The 25066-nt window shown below is 39.2% G+C and overlaps 1 protein-coding gene across 2 annotated transcripts in view; it reads right to left on the bottom strand.

Moving 5' to 3' along the window:
- Nucleotides 1-25066, bottom strand: part of LOC131685210 (probable pseudouridine-5'-phosphatase) — a 34946-nt gene extending 9880 nt beyond the window's left edge. Inside the window, exons 1-2 of one of the 2 annotated variants that reach the window (XM_058968776.1) lie at nucleotides 24916-25066; nucleotides 3266-3390 (exon numbers count right to left, since the gene is read on the bottom strand). In XM_058968776.1, coding sequence (XP_058824759.1) covers nucleotides 3266-3377 — 112 coding nt within the window. In that variant the 5' untranslated portion in view covers nucleotides 3378-3390; nucleotides 24916-25066. The remainder of the gene's footprint in view (nucleotides 1-3265; nucleotides 3391-24915) is intronic. The other variant, XM_058968775.1, reaches the window with a different exon arrangement.

The following is a 25066-nucleotide window of genomic DNA, read 5'->3' as shown; positions in this document are numbered from 1 at the left end:
ACCCAGAAGCAGTTGAAGCAGTGGTGAGAAAATCAAGAAATTCATTTTCACCGAGATAAGGAGACGAATTATGAGAGAGTTCTGGGTATTGTGTGGAATACAAAGTGCGATGTGTTCACATTCTCGACTCAAATAAGAGAAGACTTACGTCCATTCGTGACCGGCGGACAACGACCAACGAAGCGGATTGTACTGAGCTGCGTCATGAGTCTATTCGATCCCCTTGGGCTCTTGGCAAATTTCACAATCCACGGTCGTATCATAGTGCAAGACCTCTAGAGAAACGGTTGCGACTGGGACGAAACGATCGACGACAATGCGATGGACAAATGGATGCGCTGGACAACATACTTGAAAGATGTTGAATCTGTGAGAATTCCTCGATATTACTTCGGCGATGGCGGTACGCTAGATTACGGGTCACTACATCTACACATATTCGTAGATGCCAGTGAGAACGCATACGGAGCTGTTGGCTACTTTAGGATTCTGTCTGGAGGAGCTCGGTACTGTACGTTGGTACAGGCTCGATCTAAAGTTGCTCCAATAAAACCACATTCTATCCCTCGCTTGGAACTAATGGCAGCTGTGTTGGACGCTCGACTAAAGGACGCAATACTGGAGAGTCATAACTTTGAAATAAAGAAGGTCTTCTTCTGGACAGATTCAAGAACTGTGCGCTCATGGATCAAGTCGGATGCACGAAAATATCAACAGTTCGTCGCGTTTAGAATAGGATATTTTCCCGTGGTACCAGTTTCAAAAACTTCAAGCGAAACCGGAGGTCTAAAATTGTCCAAATGATATGAAATTTGGCATCTGAGCTTACTTTGACATTTGTCACAATAGGAAAGGGAGGAGGGGAGACTTTGAGAATAAAAAAAAAAATTTGCCATGCCCTAATGTACAACTACCGAAGCTCGCCATTTCACCGTTTAGTATCTTTAAGGTAATATGGGTTTAGTACGGAAATACGCAATTAAATGGTCTATTACCAAAATGATAAAAGAATCCTACCAAAAGTAATATAAACTTACCCGTCAGATTTGGGTGTAATCAACATTCTATGGCTTTAATTAAAGCACCTTCGGTTATGGTTTTTTCGAGGAAATTGAATGGCTGGCGTCCAAAAGGGGCTAACCCAAATTTTGCATTTTTTACAGGAAATGAAAAAACTTCCGTATTTCAAAATGAACATTGTTTTTATTGTAAAAATACATTTTTTTATTAGTAGTTCATTGACCCATATTGTCTATAAAAAATAAAATCATTACATGTACTACTTTTCAATTCACGAGCATTTTCGTTATTCGAGGGGCTAAACCCGGGGGTACCTAGAGTCCAAAAGGGGCTAACCCACCATCAACACATCCTTTCCTTATCTTTCGTTTTAGAGTTATGGTGTCTTTGGCAAAGTTGTTGCGTGAGTTCTAGCGCTTCATTTGATCATTTCATGTTAGTTCGAAATTCAGTCGCTAGGGCAGCGCTGTTATCAAATTTTCAATGGAACGAGATAGAAAGATGGTGTCTACAGCAAAGTTGTATATCAGGTAATTGTAAAAATATCTTCTGAAGACACCAACTTTGTAGGTCTTACAGGTTTTGAAATATCGCACATTTTTGAAAACATAACCTGTAAATAAATGGTTTAACTAAAACCTTCTCTATCTCTAAATGTACTGGACCTACAAAGTTTGCATCTTCTTAAGATATGTTTAAATTGATATCACCTACAACTTTCTAGAAGACACCACATTTCTATCTAGCTAAGCGTGGCGCAGCTCTTCCGAAGACACCATAACTCTATAACGAAAGATAATAATTGATTGAACGTTTTTTAACTTTCCGACCACAAAGTACCGTTATTCTCTTAATCCCTTATTGCTCGGTGAACTTTGAATGTAGAGACATGACACCTTCACTGGAGTTTTCAAAAATTTGCTCAATAATATACATTTGGGCAAGAAATATATATTAGTTAGAAAATAGCCATACATAGCAAGTGTATGAGCGGACCTTACCTTCAAGATCGAAAATGTGGGCCGAAACGTCAACGTACAATGCAATCCAACAAAAACAGTATTATGTCGAGTTCACCGATATGTGAGCTACAATAAAAAATTTACTGATTGCGAATCGATTGACTACTTTTTCTTAAAACCTCGGAAAACGAACGAGAAAACTTCCATAAGACTCAATGTGGGGTTAGACCCTTTTGGACGCCAGCCATTCAATTGTTCACAGGTAAATATTTACTACGTGTCTATATGGAATTGTGATTATTCACAAAACTACATATTTATCGTTACAAGTGCCCTAAAACTTTCGTAGCCGGTGAAATCTGGCGATACGGCTATGTGCATTCGAAAGATTGATATAGAAAATTTCAACAATACCATTCGATTTAAGAAGAAACTTTGGCCAACAATTCCTAGAGCAATAATTTATATTCTTTGAGTAAAGAATTAAAATCGCTTTCAACTTTCACGAACAATGTTAAGTTTCAATTTATCACGTTTGAATCATTGGCGTATGCTGAAAATTGTGTCCAACGTTTTTTTAGACGTATAAAAAAAAAACTTTCGGAGATATCCTAGGTAAGCAAATATTCAAATTAGTGTATCATTTGGATAAAGTTCGGATTCAGTGTCCCAAAAGTATTTTTAGTTTAAATTTTCAGTCAGTTTCACATAGTTTTAAGGTTTAAACCATCTTTTAAAGTCGAACTACTTTTCAGTGTTGAAATTAGTAACGTACTCCTATATAATTCTCCAGAACACCGAAGACAAAACTTCTCCCTAGACATTACACCTGCTTACATCACACAGTGCTCTCGGCCGTCAGTCTGTACTCTGTAACCTATACTTTACATATTACCTACTATTTACGCGCGCCCGCTATCTCGCACATGACTAAATGGAATTGCTTTTCCTCGCTCCAGCCCCTGATGAAAGAGGAATTTCCGCATCACCTTATTGTCTATACACCTATATAGCGGCATGCAGTCGCATTGCATGTGAAGTCAAGGTCAGCATGCATTGGACAAAGAAAATTTCCACTTTTCCAAATAACTTTCCATCACACCCGGCTGTTGGTTCAATACTACATACACTATCGATGAAATGAAACAACTTTTCCCTCGTTAGTAGAGACAATGGAAATGAATGAGTTGATGAATGGGGGTTTAACATTTTAGAATCTAAAGTTCACCGATTTCACCACCTAAACTGGATGTGGGTCCTTACGCAAAGTACAGAGTACTTACCCAGCAGCAATCCATCCATGTCGAAGATGCAATGGGTCACTTTCCGAAAGTTACTAGCCATTTTGCTTGCACTCGCACCGAGAACCGAACCCGTACTGAAGAGTCGACTCATTTTGACTGGCGAGCTAGAAACGATAACAACAACAAAAACGGCACCGGTTAGTGGACAAAGAGACAAAACAGAGATAGAGAGTGAGAGCTGAGTGTACCGCTACTAGCGCTGTGTTGTGTATACTAAGCGTCATCGACAAACACGCGGCAACAATGACAATCTCGAATCCGTCGTCCAGCTTTGTTGCCATATGTTTAGTAGACACGCTGTCCGAGCCGACGTCATTGATGTGCTACTATCTACGCGTCGAAGCTCGGAGGAAAGTGTGAGCATATAATTGTCTGTTATCAATCAAATTAGTTTTTGATTGATTCTCAATACAAGGGAGGTAATGAGGTGTTAATAAAAGCGTCTTTTGCTTTTTGGAACTGCAATAACATGATAATCGATTGTAGAACGAAATTTAAAAACATGAATGAAACGAGTTCAGGATTTATTTATCACAGAAACCCTCTTAAAACAGCTGTTCCATAAGGAAAAAATGAACTCAATGATTTTTCCTCTTTTGTTTTCACGATATTTGAATTGAACTGTGCACGTGTTGGACACGATACACGAGTGTGTTTTCTCACCATAATAAAATGAGAATCTGAATACGCAACTCGTCAGAAGGAAACAAATTTACGAGGTTACTGGGTATCCCCAAGCAGCAGCGCTGTTGCTTTTCGCTGTTGTTATCCTGCGCACGGAAGCTGTTCCGGAGATGGTCACGTGCCTGGCACACCATCTAGCAGGCTGTTTTGGTGTGACAACGATATACGCGACCGAACGAGCTCTCACAAACATTATTGGCGATAAACGGCGCGTGGCCGGGGACACTCACGCTTATTGCGAAGCACCGACAGAACCTTTGTGTCTTGTCTTATTGTCCCTGTCCGGCGGTCGGGGCGTTGATCATCAATGAACCTCAAACATCGTAAGCAAACTGACATAATTCGGATGATGTTAGTTTCATCGGCGGACTTCAAATTCAACGAAAACGTTGCAATGTCTGCATGAAATTTTATGAAAGTGATTAAAATTACCGTTATTTGATTGCTCGCATAGTACGTCTTTTAGGACTGATAGCAATAACTTCTAAATTATTGTGGAAAGAAAATCTGTTACTGATCCAGGTCGGGTGTAATTCTTTAATATGGATGTGCTGAAACCTCCATTTATTAAACTTCGAAAAAACTTTTGAGTGCGTTTAGTACAGTGTAAAGTATTACAAAATTATTACTACATTATACAATTCTTGTCTATTACCAATAAAAGTTGGAATGTTATTCTAAACCTACAAAAATTCAAAAGATCTAGGTATCCCATTAACCATTGATGTTTTCGGAGTTTATGCATCCGGTACATATAAATGTAGGCTCACAGAACGCAGTTGAATAAATTTTTGATGCTATTTAAGGTTTTTAGTAGTCATGAACTCGCTGGAGTATCTGCAACAATATCCGATGATCCCGTGCACGTTAATGTATGCGATACATACTCATCGTGCCTCATCCGTATAACTTTGCCCGCCAAGCTCTTTTGTAAAACCGATTGTACTCCACACAGCCTTAGAATACAGTACAGTATCTACCCAGCGAATGAGACAGTTCCAATCCTATTTCAAGGCAGTAAACACCAGCAGCTGCACATCCCGCCATCAGAGAGTCGCCAGTGTAATAATCCACTCGCGCTTGCTGTTGTCACTTCTTATAGCGCTGACTAACTGTGGGTTAGGAAAAATTCGTGCATACCAGTTCAAAGTTAAAAACACAAAAATTGATTTATTTGGCTGTTGAGTATTTCTCACGTTCACTATATTTTACCACAAGTAAAGGAATCTTGTAAAATATTTTCAGGATTTAGTGTGAGTGTGGGAGTACAGAATATATATGTCAGAGTTCGTGGGTTAGTGTTCTGTTATTTAAATAGCAATGCGCTCGATCGTTTCGAGACATCAAGTGACTTTTTACAGTCTGCGGATAGATTTGGAGGATCAGAGGTAAAAATATTGTATAGTATTGGAGCGAAACTTGACTTTTGAGGGATGCCTTCTTTAACCCTTTCATGCCCTACTCTTTTCTCACCCATGACGGGTTCCAAAATTATTTTTCCTTAAAACTATTGGGCCCAAGAAACACGAAAAACTCGCTTTTTTTCAAGATAGGTACTTTTCTTGCCGTGCTCGAAGCTGTTCAATTTTTACCTTCCGATGCTTAATACAGTTCTTTACAATAGTTCAATTACTTGGAAAAGGTAGCCAGAAAAGCCGAAATTTAAGCGTTTCAAGAGTTTTCAATAATGTGTTAAGCATCGAAGATATATCAAAATTTCACTTTCCATCGTTAAATTAAACCGTCCCTGGCAGCACTGTTCTATAGGAATTCAATTACAATAATTAAAACTTCTGTTCTACGGGTAATATGAACACTTGTGCTGCTCAAATGAAAGATACTAGTCACAGTTATTAGTCTTATTTGTATTTGTGAGCAAATCTTACAAAAGTTGAACACGGTCCTCAATATGGAGCTACCCGTTTTGAATATATTTTCTGAAGATCGAAGTAGGCTTTGAGCAAGGTTGGACGCAAATTCCCAATGTGTCACGTTTTTTCATCGGTTGAAAAATAGTTCTTGGTACTGAAAGTTAAGACTTTTTATACCGAAGAAATGACCCGTTCAAAACTGTAAAACTTTTTTGTTCGAGTGTGCAAAATAGTGAACATCAGTCAATTTAATGAAAACGTCAGTCAACGGTTTGTTACTGATTTGCAGTCAGAATCGTCATCAGGGTCCTCACCGATGCCTTCTTCGTCAACTGCATCTCAAGTTTTTCATTATCGTGCTAAGCGCAATGCTCGGAGAAAGTAGTCGGTCGGTGGTGCCATCACCCAAATAAATCTGGTGAGATCAATCCGTTTTATAATAATTTTTATTATCCTGTTGAATATATAAAATCTTTCCAAACCAACATTTTCCTTCCCTACTAACAAAATCTAACAACCGTAATACCTATGGAGATTGCATGGGTTCCCCGTATCTTCTTAAGTAGGTATTTAACTAACATTCCCCTCCCTTTAGCAATCGTAAGGACATGGCCAGGTGTGCAGCGAACTATACTGTCGTATAAAAAGATTTTACTGTATCAGCCACCCATGATTATTGCGGTCGTTTTTGCTATGCTATGCTATGCTAAATCTTACCTAAATCAAAAGTTATAGATGTTGAAAAACGTTGTTGATTATAAACAACATGACCATGAAGGGGTTAACGGATAGCTTATTAGATTTACAATTCCGATAAGATACGTTTAAGGTACGAAGGTAAGATAATTATTAATTATTTTTATTATGTAAGTTGTAAAATTGAAATCCCACATTTTGGCAAATAATGCTTTGTGCCAAACACCGTCAAAAGCTTTTTTATAAACGCGGATGAACTCAAAACCGCGCACAAGCGATTCGGCAGTGTTGCCAAAGCCGCCTTTAATAGGTTACATACCTTTTTGTGATAAAAATGTCAAGAACGCTTAAATTCACATAAAGGCATAAAGCAATGATTTCGTTACATTAAACTTATAGTATTTTGGTTACACATTTTTCAGTGAAATAAACAAGCATAAGTTTATAAAAATATACTGATAAATGGCGGAGCAATGGATATTTCCCCGAAACCTTTTTTAATAAAGAGCTTTGCGGTGAGCACAATTAAAGACCAATAGGTCAACTAAAATCCCATAACTCAAAAAATTCCATTAGTATATGAGTATTTCTCGGACCCTAATGATTACTTGAATAAATGATAATTTTTTACTGCATTCGAAAACGATTTTCCTAAAAAATCGCTGCTTTAAGCTCTAAATTCTCAACAAAAAAAATTAATGTATAAAAAAGGAATCATTAAGGTACGAGAAAAATTAATTACAATCAATTTAAAAAAAAAATGAAGAAAATCGGTTAAGTGGTTTTTCGGCAATCATGATCACGGGAAAACCATTTTTGGAAAAACGACAATTCGAGATAATCGAGTTTAAAATTTCAAGTTACCGTTGCTCTTGGTAGACGCTTCGCGCTTGGAAGCGCTGTAACTTTCGATCAATTTCTCAGATCTCTATAAAAATTTGGAGTTTTACTTTCAGATAAAGTAATAAAAAATCGATTCTTTAAAAAATAAAAAGGTATGTAACCTAAAACTTCACACTAATTTTTAGTTGATCTTCTACGAAAATGAAAACACATCCTCATCTGACACTATCGGTCTTCCTTGACAGTGAATTTAGCCACAGTGGTTGGCATTTTTGACAGTTATCCCTGCAAAAAGATAGGGATCAAACTAGTTCAATGGAAGGTGTGGTCGTAATAATTCGATTTCATAAAATATGTTTTATTTGTTATTTTGCGTACAAATGACGTTATTTTGCGTATCCTCAACTTCAGTTACATTGGAAAAAAATGTATAAGCTTAATGACCTAATTGAGAGCTGTTTTGGCGTAGTGCGCACAATAGTCGGAAATTGAAAAAAAAAATGTAGAATAAATCAATAACTCCTCGTGGTTACAACTTAGAAGTATAGTGTCTTCGGCATAATTGATGCTTGCTATCTAGGCCGTCATGTGATCGCAGCCAAAGTAGTTCCATACTCAGCCGGCCGGCTTTGAACGAGGTATGATAGCAGGATTGTGTCTTAGAACAAGAACAATGTAATGCTAGTATGAGTAACTCTTCCGAATATACTAGCAATATAAGTCCTAAACCTTTTGGGATCATGCGCTATTTTTGCAAAACAATCTCAATAGTTGATTTTTACCCAAAACTGCTGCTGACCAATAGTAAGTAAGTATTACGTGTTCAATGACGTGAATTGTGCGCAATACTCACATTCTGCAGTGTAGGCGAATAATAAAGATTTTGTTTCTGGTACCGTGCAGAACTTTTCTTGCTTTTAATTCTTTCAGTATAGTTTACTTTCATACACCACATACAATGAAGTCGTGGTACACAAAACATATTGTTGAATTTTACAGTGTGTAAATGTGGGCTGAAACGGGCCTACGAAAGGCATATAATGCGCGTGGTTCTAAAAGGATGTTTATTTGCACTGTAGTTTTTTCTGTGAGGGTAATTTTTTAATAGCAAATCTAATGAAAAACTTTATTGTAATCCCTTAAGGATAGTTCTATATGAAATGGAAGGTATTTTTTATTAAGTATGTTTTCCATTTTGAGTGTTGTACATGAGATACCGCAAGTTACCGCAGGCCAATATGTCTTAGTTACACGGGAACAAATCCGTTCCTCGAAATGAGAAAACTGACTCATGATTTTCGGAATACAGTGTTTTTTCATGTTATGAAAATACACCATGATTTCTGTGCATCATATCATGAATTATTTGTCCGTAACGCAGTATATGCGTTTCTCTTTTTTCGTCGACGAGTATAATTTCAGGCGTTTTAATGACGATTCTCATTCTAGGTATCATGAACTAATTTTCTGAAAATTGTCAATTTATTTTATGAAATTGAAAATAAATTATGGATTTATCAATCCAATTATAATTTATTTACTAAAATTAATTAACCTCACAATTACTATTATTAAATTGGCAGAGTTTTCATGCAAAAGCCTTAATTTTAAATCGACACTTATTCATTCACCAGGGTTTTTGCTCAAAAACCGTGTTAGAATCCTAGTGAATAGATTTTAAAATCGCTATGTTGAAAATGATTGAGCTGCAGTATTGATGTGTCGCATGATAAATGATGCATGATGTAACGAATAACTGCTGTTTGAACATATTAGAATAGTTCTTCGCGTTTAAACAAACCTGCCACTATTGAGATCCTAATGTGCTTATTAAATAGTCTGCGCCAAAAAAACAATTCTCGCTTGATTTTCAAGTTAATTGGGAAATTGGCCATTATAAACAATCGTCATTGTGAGCTTTCGCAACCTATTTCTAACGCGCAATTGGACAACTGCGGTGTACTGCTGATCGTACTGGTAATATTCCCTAAATGAAGGGCCTTTTGAGATCAGTGATTTAGCCTCTGCACCACCAGCATAGGATAGAGATAACCTAAATACTGTTGCTATTTTTACTCCGTTGACTGGTTCGGGAACTTATGGCTTATCTATTTCTTATTTGGCATGCGAGAAAATTTTCACTTCTAAATAACACAAAACACCATGAGGAGAACTTTCGTAATTTTTAAATAAAGTATACTGTAATTTTTTCCGTAAATTAGTGCTAAAAATTCGCGATAATTTGCCTATATTCAAAACATATTAGCTTGTAAGCTGCACTTAGCCTCGAATAAACGCCAATGGCTAGTTCCTATTATACGCTTTGGTTTGGGCCTAGAAACCAATTATAGTTAATGGACTCAAACTTGCTTTATTTAAGTAGTGTTCATTGCGAAAGACTCAGAGTTTTTTTAATGTAGAATACATTTAAGGTTTCAATATAGGGGTCCCGTTTCAAAATATCGGCTGCGGCGCCGCGTCAGATTTTGAACGTTAATAACTTTTATCATACTTAACAGAATGATTTGATTTTTAGACCAATTTGTTGCAAATATGTTCCTCTATGCTGTATTAAAATTTGAAGTATGTATAACATGTACTAATAACAAAAAAAAATGTGTTTTGAAAAATCTTTCGAAAACGACTCGGAAAAGTGAAAATTTTCAGCCCATCCCGCACAGAGCCGTCGTTATGGTAGACCAACCGAACAATAAAATAATGAAAAGTTTATATATAGGTCCACTACATGTTTGTTCGTATGGTTATTCGCATTGGGTTGCTTGACGAGAGCACTTGGTGGGGGAAAGACGGCATATTCCTTTGGTTAGGCCATTAGAAGCCGGACGGAAAGGAAAGGCTCATGCACGGCACGAGAACGAGCGAGAAAGCGATAGTAGTGCATATTAGCGCGATTATATAAATATCTGTCGGTCGGTTTTTCTCATCATTCGTATTCGTTCAAGCACTAGCAAGCAGCCAGTCCACCGAAGAAAAGCAGTCGGCGATGACGACGGCGGAAAAAGTGCCCCAGCTACTGGTGACTCATCGCAACCCGATCAGGAACTGTCGCCCTGCAAGAATTTCGCCCCAACTAAAGGGCAACAGAGTAGGCTATCGTTCCAGCGTCTGGGTCGTGAGATTGTGCAGGACTGCAAAGTCGAGCTACGCTTACAAAGCTCAGTCGTAATGATGCCCCGAGAAGCCAACGATGCCTACTTGGTCGGTTTGTTCGAGAATGCAAAATAGTGCTTTCTAGCTCACCGTGTCCGCGGGGAGTGCGTCTGAATTATGCTCCTGCAATAAAACAATAAACGGTTCTTTACAGGACCAATTAATTGTGTTCTAATAAGAGTTAAACTGAAATTTACATTTTATGGTGTATAACAAATAATTTTCAGAAAGCAATATAAGAAATACGATGTGTGGAAAGAAAGAAAGAGAATTTAAATTATCTTCTCTCGCTCGTTTTCGTGCACTGCTTTTCCATTCCTTTCTGCTGCTACTACCATCATAACTAAAACGAATGTGCGTGTTCCCCCACCATCTCATGGCCAGTGTTGCCACAATTCCATGTCGCTATAACAATTTGAATTATTTTATTGATCCTCTCTAGTATTGATAAAATATAGAACATGCAAAGTACACTAGTCGCATGCTTTTATTCGAACTTTTTGGCAGCCTCCGTTGATTAACTGCATAAATCGATTTGTTTGTGCAGCTCCTTGCTAGTAGCAAACTAAATAGCCTTTATCAGCGCTAACAAATAAAACAAAAGAATTTAAATTTGTGAAAATCTTCTCCTTCCTTCTTTTCAAATCTGCAACATTCTTTGAAAATATTGTTGGAATGTTGTTATTGAAAAACTGAACATGCAAGTTTGCTAGCACTGGCCACTAGATTGAAGGCGATGGAAAGACAGAATATTCGTTTTGGTTATGCTAGTATTGGTAGCCGAACGGAAAGGAAAGGCACAGGAATGGCACGAAAACGAGCGGGAGAGCGATAGTAGTGCTTTCTTGTGTTTTCATATATGAATATTGGTCGGTCGGTTTTTCTCATCATTCGTATTCGTTCAAGCACTAGCAAGCAGCCAGTCCACCGGAGGAAAGCAGTTGGCGATGATGACGGTCCGCAAAAGTGCCCCAGCTACTGGTGGCCCATCGCAACCAACTACCGATCAGGAACTGTCGCCATGCTAGTATTTCGCCCCAACTAAAGGGCAACGGAGCAACTAATCCGCTGGCTAACATTCCAGCGTCTGGTTCGTAAGGTTGTGTATTACTTCAAAGTCGAGCTTCGCTTACAAAACTCAGCCGTAATGAAGCCACTGATGCCTACTTGGTCGGTTTGTGGGAGTGGGCGTAAATTACAATAAAAGCAACGGTTCTTTTCAGGACCAATCAATTGTGTTCTAGTGAGAGTTAAACTGAAACTTTTATTTTAAGGTGTGTAGCAAATTTTCAACAAGCAACATAATACGTTGGGTGGAAAGAAGTAGCTTGCACACGGAACAAAAATTTAAATTATCCTCTCGCTCGTTTCGTGCACTGCTTTTCCATTCCTTTCTACTGTTATTATCAGTATTACCAAAACGAATGTGTTGTTGCATGTGTTTAAGAGAAACGTTGAAGTCGCATGCTTCTATTCAAGCTTTTTGGCAGCCCCCGTGAACTAACTGCATTAAATGATTTTTTGTGCAGCTCCGTGCTAGTAGCAAACAAAATGGCCCTACCAGTGTCTGATTCGTGAGATTGTGCAGGATTTCAAAGTCGAGCTAAGCTTATAAAGTTCAGCCGTAATGGTACCCGAAGAAGCCAGTCTTGTCGTTTTGTTCGAGGCTACAAAACAGTTCGCCAGGCACGTAACTATCATGCCAAAAATATCCAACGATCCAGCGCATCACCATCAACACCAACGCCGATACCAAAGGTTCTTTTCAGAACCACCATTATTACCATAGAGAATTATTTGAAAATTTCCCATTCAAACGTGATTCTGTTGAATATTATTAGATTTAAATTAACGTCTCGAATTGAAATCACGACGCTCCGGTTATGTGACAGACATTACCCACCCATCTTTTTTTATTGTGACCACGACACCCCATTTCAATATTTCTGAATGAACAGAAGGTCGAGTTTGGAAAGTTTGTAACTTTCATTGTACTTAACCAAATTACACAATGTTCGCACTAATGATTCAGAAATATGATCAGGAATCTTCTGTTAGATTTGTAAGTATGTATAATTTACATGAATAAAGAAAAATTGATTTTCAGGAATCAATTATTATCTGTTTTTCCATTGGCCAGTACTACGCGACTTCCTCATGCTAACAATTAATTTCATCGTTAGCCATCTCCCTCACCAAGGCCAACAACGCCAACAAAACCGGTCCTTTTCAGGACCACCATCATTTTTGTAAAGAATAATTTGAAATATTCCTCGCCCAAATCACCTTTTGTCGGAAAATTCCAATGAGTATCAACATATTTGAAGAACGTGTTCCTTATGTATTCTACATCTCTCCGGTTATGTCGCAGACATTACCCACCCATCTTTTTTTTCCATTAACGTGACTTTAATTTTTTTTATTCGTCGCGCAAAAATTCGGACTGCATTTGTTCAATTTGACTCATTCAATATGATGTCCTGAAGGAAAACAGTTGAATGAATACCCCTAAATAGCGGCAACCAGGCTCTCACATGTCAAATATTGCCGGTATGTGTTACACAAGTAGCGGCCATGATCAGTAATCATAGGAGTGCTTGTCATAGTTCATGATCTTCGTCTTTTTCATTATGATATGATGAACCATAATCATGACTTCTAAGGATGACAAAATTTTTGGTTTCATGATTTTTTATTCATGAAAACGATAAAGGATTTGTTTCCGTGTAGTTACTAGCAGGGCCAAAGATGCTACTACAAACAAAAATTAGGCGGGATGGAGCTGAAGTAAAAGATTATCCGTCTTTCTTCTTCTTTTTTATCAATTCTCGAACATGGGCTTTTTTCAACTTGCGTCGGGTTTAAGTGGTATAAATGACACAGCAAGTTATTCTCTAGGATATATGGAGGAAGATGCAAAATGAAGATATACTCTTGGGCTGCAACTAAGTGAGTTGTGGATAAAAATCGACTATTGAAATTACTTTTCAACAATAGCGAAGTATCTCTAAAGCTGAAAGACTTATATTGTTAGTCTATTCGGACGAATTGCTCAAAATAGCATTGCCTAAAACTTCATCGAAGACAGCATCCTTCTATCATATCTCATTGCTGCAACCACATGAAGGCCTAGATACCAATAATCAACTTTGCCGACGACACTATACTTCTAAGACGTAACCACGAGGAGTTATTAATTTATTCTGCGTTTTTTTTTTCAATTTTCGACTACTGTGCGTCACCTAGCCATCGCGAAACCGAAATACTCGGAATCTCCATCGAATTGCTTGCTACCAGAGACTAATAGAGACTAACATTTCACAAAGAAGCAGTCAAAACTCTGTGGTACATTGTGTACTAGATCTTCTGGAATAGTTCCTTCAGTTCTGCCAATCTTGCCGAACTAATCTAGCGTTCTCTTTTTCTATCAGGTTTGTAAAGTTGGTGGCAGTAATTTATTGATCGTTGCTAGGATACACTGCATACATCTGACGTTGTTTACGTGCGAAAATGTGTTGCGATTTTTTACTTCTGCAACATAACCGAGAGCAGAAGACAGCGACCAAGAAAATGTTTGGAATTTATTTTAAGACTTGAGACAATAAAACGTAGTTCATATGCATCATAATAGCCGACATTATGAGTGCATCAGTGCTTAGGAAGTCCATCGCAACATAAGTTTCGAAAACAAATATGCGTCAGAACTTGTGGAACCCTATGGTACACGAAAGATGCATCATAAAATTCCAAAACATAATTATGTCGTATGACTTCGCACAATGCCTCTATATGTTCATACGTAATGACATGGGACATAAGATATGGTACCGAATTTTGTCCTAGCATGTTACTAGACAATTGTGAACCCCTCATTCGTTTTCGAGCTCTCCATCGAGACAGAGGTTGTTTTTTCTAGTCCGTAGTGCTGTGTGAGGCGATAAAGAATAGTTTTAATCCGCATTCAAGGTTATTTTGCCAGTTCGGTTCGGTCCTCAGTCTTTTGTTCGCGTGTGAGGATTAAACAATAGCCAGCTGTATAAGCTGGATCGGTTCGTCGTTGGACACCAGTTTAAAGCTAAGTGGTTTTTGTCTTTTGTAACACATTTATTGCTTTCTTCCGTCTGCGCGGGCGCTGACCCCGTGCGTTGACGTTTTCTATGGTTCCCTCTCCGGATGGTCAAATGGAAGTTGAATCGGGTTCAACTTCTAAGGCTCCCCCCCGGCCCAAATGCTATCCAGAACTCTCAACTGGTCCATTTGTGGTCTTCTTTCGGCCCAAAACTAAATCACTGAATCTTCTTCAGATTTCTAGAGACCTGACGGAACGGTTCTCGGCTGTGACCGAAATTTCAAAGGTCCGCTCGGACAAGATAAGGGTGTTGCTAGCCAACTCAAAGCAGGCAAACGATATTGCTTGCTGTGAGCATATTACGCGGGATTATAACGTGTATATTCCGGCTGTAAGAGTACAATCCGAAGGCGTTGTAACCGATGAGAGTTTGACGTGCGAGGATCTGCTGAAGTACGGGGTTGGCCGATTCAGAGACCGCTTACTTCAGCCAGTTAAAATACTTGAGTGCAAACGTTTGCACTCAGTAGTAGTTGCGGGGGATGGTTCAAAAACGTACCCCCAATCAAACTCTTATCGGGTGACCTTCGCTGGTACCGCTTTGCCAAATTTCGTCCTCTTGCACAAGGTTCGTCTGCCTGTGCGTCTGTTTGTGCCGCGGGTCATGAATTGCACAAAGTGTAAACAACTGGGTCACACAGCCACCCATTGTAGCAACAAGGCCCGCTGTGGAAAATGCGGGGAGAATCATCTAGATGATTCGTGCAGTAAGCAAGCCGAAAAGTGTCCTTACTGTGCGGAGAGTCTGCATGATATCTCGGCATGTCCCGCGTACAAACTACGCGGGGATAAACTGAAACGTTCCCTTGCGGGACGATCCAAACATTCTTTCGCAGAAATGTTAAAGAATGCTACGCCACCATCCTCAGCAAACATCTATACTCACTTGCCTCCTGACGAGGGCGAGGCTGGTAACCCACAAGAGGGAACATCTACTAGGGTGCCTAGAATTTATAGGAAGAGGAGGAACACTTCCTCTCGTAAAGTTCCTTGTAAAGGCCAGAAGGTGTCCCTTGAGGGGGCTCCGAAAGTCACATCTATTGGAAGTGTTGCAACCAAACCGAAGCAATTAGCTCCTGGTCTCGGAGGATTAAGCTCAGAGAAGGAGTTCCCAGCACTTCCAGGAACATCAAAAATCCCAAGTGTTCCTCTGTTTCAGTTCGAGAATAATCGCGGCACTGGAATTATCAAACTCTCGGACATTGTGGACTGGATAATAAAAACTTTTAATATAACTGATCCTATTAAAAGTCTTATGTTAGCTTTTCTCCCTACAGTAAGAACATTTTTGAAGCAGTTGACTGCTAAATGGCCCCTCCTTTCAGCGATTGTATCCTTCGATGGCTAACTCATCGAACGAGGTCACGGATTTGATCACTGTTCTACAGTGGAATTGCAGAAGTATCATCCCGAAAATCGATTCCTTCAAAATTTTAATAAATAATTTGAGTTGCGATGCATTTGCATTATGTGAAACTTGGTTAACTTCCGACATAGAACTCAACTTCCACGACTTTAATATTATTCGCCTGGATCGAGACACCCCCTATGGAGGAGTGCTTTTGGGGATCAAAAAGTGCTATTCCTTCTACAGAATTAACCTTCCCTCGATAACAGGTATTGAAGTTGTCGCTTGTCAAGTAACAACCAAAGGCAAAAGCCTTTGCATAGCTTCCATATATATTCCCCCCAACACCGCGGTTGGGCACCGACGGCTACAAGACATCTTAGAATCCTTGCCAGCACCGCGACTAGTTTTAGGAGACTTTAACTCTCACGGTACAGCATGGGGTTGCCTCTATGATGATAACCGGTCTTCCTTAATTCAGGATCTTTGCGATAACTTCAATTTGACAATTTTAAACACGGGTGAAATGACACGGATTCCTGCTCCTCCAGCGCGCCTGAGCGCCTTAGACTTGTCCCTTTGCTCAACATGGCTGCGGTTAAATTGCACGTGGAAGGTAATTCCTGATCCCCACGGCAGCGACCATCTGCCGATTGTAGTCTCAATCAATAACGGTTCAAGGCCATTGAAATCAATCAATATTTCGTATGACCTCACACGAAATATCGATTGGAAGAGCTATGCTGCCGCGATATCCGACAACATCGAATCTACCCAAGAACTTCCTCCGGAGGAAGAGTACAGCTTTTTGGCTGGCTTGATTCTCGACAGCGCGAATCAAGCTCAGACTAGGCCAGTACCCGGCGCGAACATACAAAAACGTTCTCCCAATCCCTGGTGGGATAAAGAGTGCTCAGACGTGTACGCAGAGAAGGCCGCCGCGTTTAAGACCTTCCGGAACGACGGGTTACCCGCCAGTTTTCGACAGTACGCGACGTTAGACAAGCGAATGAAGAGTTTGATGAAAGCCAAAAAACGCGATTATTGGCGCCGGTTCGTCGACGGATTAACGAGAGAAACATCGATGAGCACTCTTTGGGGAACAGCCCGACGTATGCGAAATCGAAACAGTACTAATGAGAGCGTGGAATATTCAAACCGTTGGATATTCGATTTCGCCAAGAAGGTTTGTCCGGATTCCGCCCCGGCACAGAAGATTTACCGCGCCGCGTCTCCTCACGATAGCGCGAACGAAACACCTTTTTCGATGGTGGAGTTCTCACTTGCTTTCTTGTCGTGTAACAATAAAGCTCCGGGGCCAGACAGAATCAAATTCAACTTGTTGAAGAATCTGCCTGACTCTGCCAAGAGACGCTTGTTGAACTTATTTAATAAGTTTCTCGAGGCTAACATTGTCCCACTCGATTGGAGACAAGTGAAGGTCATCGCCATCCAAAAACCAGGAAAACCAACCTCCGACCACAATTCGTACCGTCCGATCGCAATGCTATCCTGTATCCGGAAGTTGTTCGAGAAAATGATCCTATCCCGCCTCGACAATTGGGTCGAAGCAAATGGCTTACTGTCAGATACACAATTTGGCTTTCGCAAAGGCAAAGGGACGAACGATTGTCTTGCGTTGCTCTCAACTGAAATTCAAATGGCCTATGCTAGCAAAGAGCAGATGGCATCAGTGTTCCTAGATATTAAGGGGGCTTTTGATTCAGTTTCGATCAACATTCTTTCAGAGAAGCTGCACCAGCATGGTCTTTCAGCGACTTTAAACAACTTTTTACTAAACTTGTTGTCGGAAAAGCACATGCATTTTTCGCATGGTGACTTATCGACATCACGATTCAGCTACATGGGCCTTCCCCAGGGCTCATGTCTAAGCCCCCTTTTATACAATTTCTATGTCAACGACATTGATGAATGTCTTGACAATTCCTGCACGTTAAGGCAACTTGCAGACGATGGCGTGGTGTCTGTTACGGGACCCAAAGCTGTCGATCTACAAGGACCATTACAGAATACCCTGGACAATTTGTCTGCTTGGGCTATTAAGCTGGGTATCGAATTCTCCACGGAGAAAACTGAGCTAGTTGTATTTTCAAGGAAGCGTGAACCAGCACAACTACAGCTTCTATTAATGGGTCAAACTATCGCTCAGGTCTTCACAGTAAAATATCTAGGGGTCTGGTTCGACTCGAAAGGTACTTGGGGATGCCATATTCGGTATCTGAAACAGAAATGCCAACAAAGGATCAACTTTCTTCGTACAATAACCGGAACATGGTGGGGTGCCCACCCAGGAGACCTAATTAGGTTGTATCAAACAACGATACTGTCGGTAATGGAATACGGATGCTTCTGCTTTCGCTCCGCCGCGAACATACATTTCATCAAACTCGAAAGAATTCAGTATCGTTGTTTGCGTATCGCCTTAGGGTGCATGCAGTCGACCCATACGATGAGTCTCGAAGTGCTGTCGGGCGTTCTCCCGTTGAAAAATCGATTTTGGGAACTCTCATATCGATTGCTCATTCGATGCGATATCTTGAACCCGGTCGTGATTGAAAATTTCGAAAGGCTTGTTGAGCTCAATTCTCAGACCCGTTTCATGTCCCTGTACTTTGACTACATGGCGCAGAATATTAACCCTTCTTCTTACAATCCCAACCGTGTGCATTTCATAAATACTTCTGAATCTACTGTTTTCTTCGACACATCCATGAAAGACGAGATTAGTGGAATTCCGGACCACATACGCCCACAAGTGGTTCCAAACATTTTTTATAATAAATTCCGAGAAGTCGACTGTTCTAAGATGTTTTATACTGACGGATCAAACCTCGAAGGATCCACTGGCTTCGGTATTTTCAATCAAAAGTTCACCGCCTCCTACAAACTCAGTGACCCTGCTTCAGTTTACGCCGCAGAACTAGCTGCCATTCAGTATACCCTTGGAGTCATTGAAACATTACCCGCAGACCATTACTTCGTCGTTTCGGATAGCCTCAGTTCCATTGACGCTATTCGCTCGATGAAACAAGGCAAGCACTCCTCGTATTTTTTGGGGAAAATACGGGAGCTACTGAGTGCTTTATCTGACAACTCTTTCCAGATTACCTTGGTATGGGTCCCTTCTCATTGCTCCATTCCGGGCAATGAGAAGGCAGACTCCTTAGCTAAGGTGGGTGCCTTAGAAGGAGACGTTTACGAAAGACCAATTTGCTTCAGCGAATTTTTCAGTATTACTCATCAGAGAACCCTCGAAAGTTGGCAAACTTCGTGGAGCAGTGGAGAGCTGGGAAGGTGGCTACATTCGATAATCCCTAAGGTATCGACGAAACCTTGGTTCAAGGGGATGGATGTGGGTCGTGACTTCATTCGTGTGATGTCCCGACTCATGGCAAACCATTACACGCTGGATGCACATCTCCGGCGTATTGGGCTCGTGGATAGTGGTATCTGCGCTTGTGGCGACGGCTATCACGACATCGAGCACATTGTCTGGGCGTGCACCGAGTACAGTTCCGCTAGGTCTCGGCTAATGGATACCCTGCGGGCCCGAGGAAGACCAACCAACGTCCCGGTTCGAGATGTGCTGGCAAGCCGCGATGTTCTCTATATGTCCCTTATATACACCTTTGTGAAAACCATCAATATACAAGTCTAACTGCCCCTTGTTATCTCCTTATCATTCTCAGAACGCTCTTCCACCTGTATCAAACCATCTGTATCGAATGAGCCAACAAACACGGGACCTACGGCACGAACATAACACGCTTAACTCGAAATGTAGCCGATCCACATCTGAGCCGTACTACGAAATCGTCTGGAAAAACCCCTGCCATCTTGAGGAGGACCACCCGGCGTCCCAGTACATGATTCCCCTGATGAAGGCCACTCGAGTTTGTAATCCATCCGTTGATCTCACGATGCCTGAAACTGAAATAATTTTCTCTCCCTGCCATCTTTGTCTACCCTCCCTCCCCTGACTCTTATACCCAGAAGTAACACCCCTACCACCCCCCCCCCCCAATATCATCACGAAGCATTTAGCTCTTCTTGTCTCTTCTAGTTTTAACTATTATATCATATAATCTCGTTGAAATTGCCCAACTCTACTACCCACAAAAATAACTATAATTACGAATCTTTACAAAATTCAATCATGCCCTCTAGTTATGCCTAGTTTTAAGTTAGTCGTAAAAAATTGTCCCCCTTAATTAAACATTATTTGCTCCAATAATCTCACTGATAAAAATGTCAAACCATATTGCCACAAAAACTAAATGACCCCCCTAATCTTACGAAAACAATATTATCCCCTTGTGTAGATATATAAGATAGCTATAAAATCGCATTAGTTTCATTTTAAAAAAAATCAATATGTAATCCCCTAGTTTTAAGCAATTTAAAATGTAAAACAAAACAAAATTGGCACCTTTAAGCTAACGCAACGTGCCTTATCAAATAAACGATTTGAATAAAAAATTGTGAACCCTTGTAAAATATATTCCTAAAATATCAGGAAACAAATACAGTAAGATTCCGTTTTTGGCATGCTCCCTTTTTGGCACACTCCGATTTTGGCAACAAATGGGTTCCGTTTTTGGTAACATTTTTGTTGGTCATAACAAGTCTTTTAGAAATGTGCAAAAGATATTTTTTGTATCAATTTATATCACATTTGACTTCATTTCCAAACATGGGAGTCATAGTAACCCTCAAAGGCGCAAATCCATTTTTTTTAATATTGTGAAAATTGTCTCATAGCTTCAATATATTGCTGTGATAATTTTGAGATGTTTTTCGCAATGTTGTTTTAAAACAGTGTTATGTATTTAAGGGTTACCTATATTTTACACTATACGTGTTTTATTTAATCATTACAATAAGTGTAGAGATGCATTATTTATGTATGTGTTCGGTTGTCGGAACACTTTTGTTTTTGGCTCACATTACTCTAATTAAACAATATATGGGAATAAGCATACCAATAGAAAGCTAGAGGCGTTAGCTAATAACTTATCGAATAATTTAATTTCATTTGTCAACTTAAAAAAATTTATTAACAATTTAGTAAAATGATAAGTTTACCATTTTGAAAAATGTGGTCGGTTATCGGCACCCTAAAAAAATTTACTAAAAATGGGAAAATATGAATGATGATCATCACGATTCAAAGGGAAAAGGAAATTTATTCAGTTCAATACCCATCAAAGGCATTATTAACATCATTCTTCATCAGAACCACAATATGTGTATGTGAAAAACTAGTGCGAATATTACGCTCTGCTAATGGACTGACGGATCGCATTGACTGCCATTGAGTTAGTTTCAGGCACTCCAGTTTTTTACCAAAGCTTCAGACAGTTCAGACAGAAGTCAGTCGAAACGGGAGGGGGACTACAAGGTAATCCCGAGCCCCCTACCAAATTATCTGGTCGTGACAATCTGGTATATACGGTGCTACCTAGCGGTAAAAACACGACCAGGTGGGCTTTCTTCATGTAAATGTAAAACGCTAAACCGGAAGTCGCCTTCCTGGTTTTCAGAATGGTGCCAAAGGTCGATCTCTGGTATCTATTCGTAAAGCCCATTCCAAAATACCCATATGGATTAGGCTATTGAGAGCATTTGCCACAAAAAATTGGGTGCCGACAACCGATTTTAGTAAGCTTTTTGAAAACTGATCAAAAGAAAACTTCTGGCGAACATTTCGGCGCCATTCAACGTTGAATCACAAAATAGAATAAATTCACATCGTAAATATTCAATGCTCATACTTTTTCGATCGATTTACTTCTTTCTGTAACACTAAGCAAATCATCAAAAAAAACTTTTGAGTAGAGTTCCACTTGTTCAAAAAATATATTGGTTGTGGAACAGAACATTCGAGTCTGCTTCAGCAATCGGCACAAAAAGATCGCGCTAATATATAACACAAATAATATTTATCAGAATGTCCATATCTGGTTTCTGTCAAAAGCTACATAGGGGTGCCGACAACCGACGACTTTCCCCTATAATATGTACAAGTTGCAAGTGATTTTTACAACAAAAATGGTTTTCTTCAAACCCAAATATCTTCAAGCATTGCAGTTCGATTTTCAATCTATCAATTCCATTTGAAAGATCAACGATTATTTTTGAATTCGAAAACAAGAAAATATTTGCATATATTTTAGTTTACTCAAAAATTCTCTAGCGAAGTAGGAACTATTTAACTTGAATCATATTTTTTCCTCATTTCATTTGTCTGCAAAAGGCCCACCTTGCCCCACTTTTTTCTCTTCGTGGTTATAAAGTTAAAGCTTTTTACTAGTCACATACAAAATTCCAGCTGCCGCCATCTGCCGCTTCGTGGGTTATTACAAATTTTGTGGAACATATTTTTTTATTTTTGAAAAAAAAACAACCTTAAAATGATAACATTTATCACTCTTTTAGGAATAAAACATTTATTTCTAGATATATTTTTCACAGTGGCGGATCCAGGGGGAGGGTCTTGGGGGTCCGGACCCCTCCGAAAATTTTCAACTTGTTGAGCAATTTTGAATTAGTTTCAATTTTATATTAGTTTCAAACTTAAAATCATTTCAAACCAAATTTGATCACTAAAACTGATTTCCATTAAATGAGGTTTTGACGCACAACGTATTGTAGAACGTTCATTCCAAAATAAAAATTTCGGACCCCTCCCGAAATTTTTTTATGGATCCGCTCCTTTTTTCATAAACAAATGTTAAAATTCATTTTCTCGAAAAAAAATTTAAATGTCATGTAGCGCCATCTACATATGTTATAAAGTACATGTGTTAGAAATATCAAAACAAACAATTTTGCCGAAGAAAGTTTTTTGATAGAATACCTCTATCAAAAGATAGAACTGATCTAGATCAGTTTCTACCTATCTAGATTAAAACCAAAGTTGTCAAAATAATGATCATTTCCATCTAAGATGCTTTACTAAAGACACTAATCCTCCAGGATATATACCCAGGGCGGTAGAGGTTTTGAGCGTCGAAAGCTTGCCCCACTGTACGAAGCCTGAATTTGATAAAATCATGAATAAAATTGAATTTGCTTATTTTTTCTTTCATCTCATTTCATTTCACATATGATTAAAAATCCTTGAAACATTTTTGAAGTCGTAAATTGAAAATCCAAACTTTAAAAATAAGGTTCCATTTTTGGCACGGTTCCGGTTTTGGCAACTGAAAAAAATAAAATTGTTGCCAAAAACGGAATCCTACTGTATTGTCTAGTGGGTATTCATGAACTTTAACTTGGGGATGATTTTTGGAAAGTTAACCGTACATCGTTTATGTCGTATGTGATTCGGAGTCGGAAACGTTGGTCAATGTTCGGCGTAGCTACCACACAAAACCGTCATTTCAAACAAACAGGCCTTCCCCTATACTCCGCTATGAAGAGTTTTAAAGACTGGAAACTCGCCCTCACAAAATCGTGCGGCATCAAATTTCACTTGAATTTCAGAACCACAACCGATAGGCTATCAGAAAAAAATACAAATATAGAAAAGCAAAGCATACCGTACGTGTTTTCTATTTGACATTTCGAGGGACCTTCTAGTACTACATAGGTTAGTACCTCTTGAGCCACGGGAAACTCGTAAGTACGCCGTCTCTGTTGCTACCATTGGTTAGAAAGTTTGGAAAAAAGCGACATCTACAAACTTGGGGCTATTCATGACTGTCAAAATATTTGGGATCTGTTGGAGAACAGTGAAGGTATAGCAACTTGAAGTTAGCGTTCCGACTAATTTTGAAGCTTGGTAGCTTGGTACTTGGAGTGTTAAGATTGTTCATATTGTCCCCACTACAACCTGTTCGTTTTACCCCCTAAGCCATTTTATTTTTAAACAGCCGTGTCTACTTATTGCGGTGAAATATCTGTAATAGGTCGTTAATCAAAATAAAAGTGTTATTTTCAAACTAAGAGTATGCGCTGGTTGTTTTTTGCTAAGAGTGAAAAATTCTTATTTTTACCAACATTATTTTTCTGTGTGTATTATGTAACCAATTTTTGAAGAAAGTTAAAATTAAAAACTTCTGTGAAGTTTGTTCCGAATTTAACAAATATTGACTAGATTTGGTTACCTGTTCATTTTACCCCTGTTCGTTTTACCCAGTTCTCCTACCCATCAAAAAAATTTTAGGCAGAATGGAATAGGGAAGCTTAGGTGACTTGAAAATATTTACGATATCGATATGCAGTTTACTACAATTTAAGTTAGTTAAATTTAGAGAAATTTTCCCTTTGGAAGATATGAGTCTGCATTACGACGGATTGATTCTACGATCGAATTTTGTTCGACCAAACCTGCTGAGTTCCGCTTGATTTGGTTGTCGTTATTGGCAATCTAAAGCGGGAAATAGATGTCAAAATTTTCTCCCAGGCGCTGAACATTTCTCTAATTTAAAACAAAAACGAATTTAAACAAACATAGCTTTATTCTGAGCAACACCGACAATAGATCGCCAATCGCGAATACAAATCACATTTCGTTCGAAAAAGTCATCCGTCATTATGCAAAAAAGGCTATTGAACCTGAAATCATCTGTTAGCATTTATGACAAGTGCTTGTTGCAGAACCACGATACGCATGCGCAACACCCATGACGTTCAACACAAACGCGTTTCGCTAGCATACAATTTTGCAAAAACTGCAGGTGAATTTATATAACTTTGTCATTTTGCACGCGTACTAGCACGATAGTGAAGCTACCTCTGACAACCTTCTCCTGACCTGACAATTCAATGTCAGGAATGGAATCATTCAAAATATTACTAAAATATCTGAACATCGCTAAATATTTGAAAACCGACGAAAACAAGATGATGTAGTATTTACCTTGGATCAATGCGAAAGCGCGACCTGTTGATGAACTTCTGCAACGAACTGAATGTCTAACAAAAAGCACGCGTACCTTTTCGGAAACGTTGCACACTTTGCAATAAAATTAATATACAATTGACACCCTTATTCAAAATTTGCTGATAAT

This window comes from Topomyia yanbarensis, chromosome 2 (genome assembly GCF_030247195.1).
Source record: "Topomyia yanbarensis strain Yona2022 chromosome 2, ASM3024719v1, whole genome shotgun sequence".
Classification (NCBI taxonomy): Eukaryota; Metazoa; Arthropoda; class Insecta; order Diptera; family Culicidae; genus Topomyia; species Topomyia yanbarensis.
Note: the sequence above shows the minus strand (reverse complement) of the source record. Positions and strands in the feature narration are given on the sequence as shown.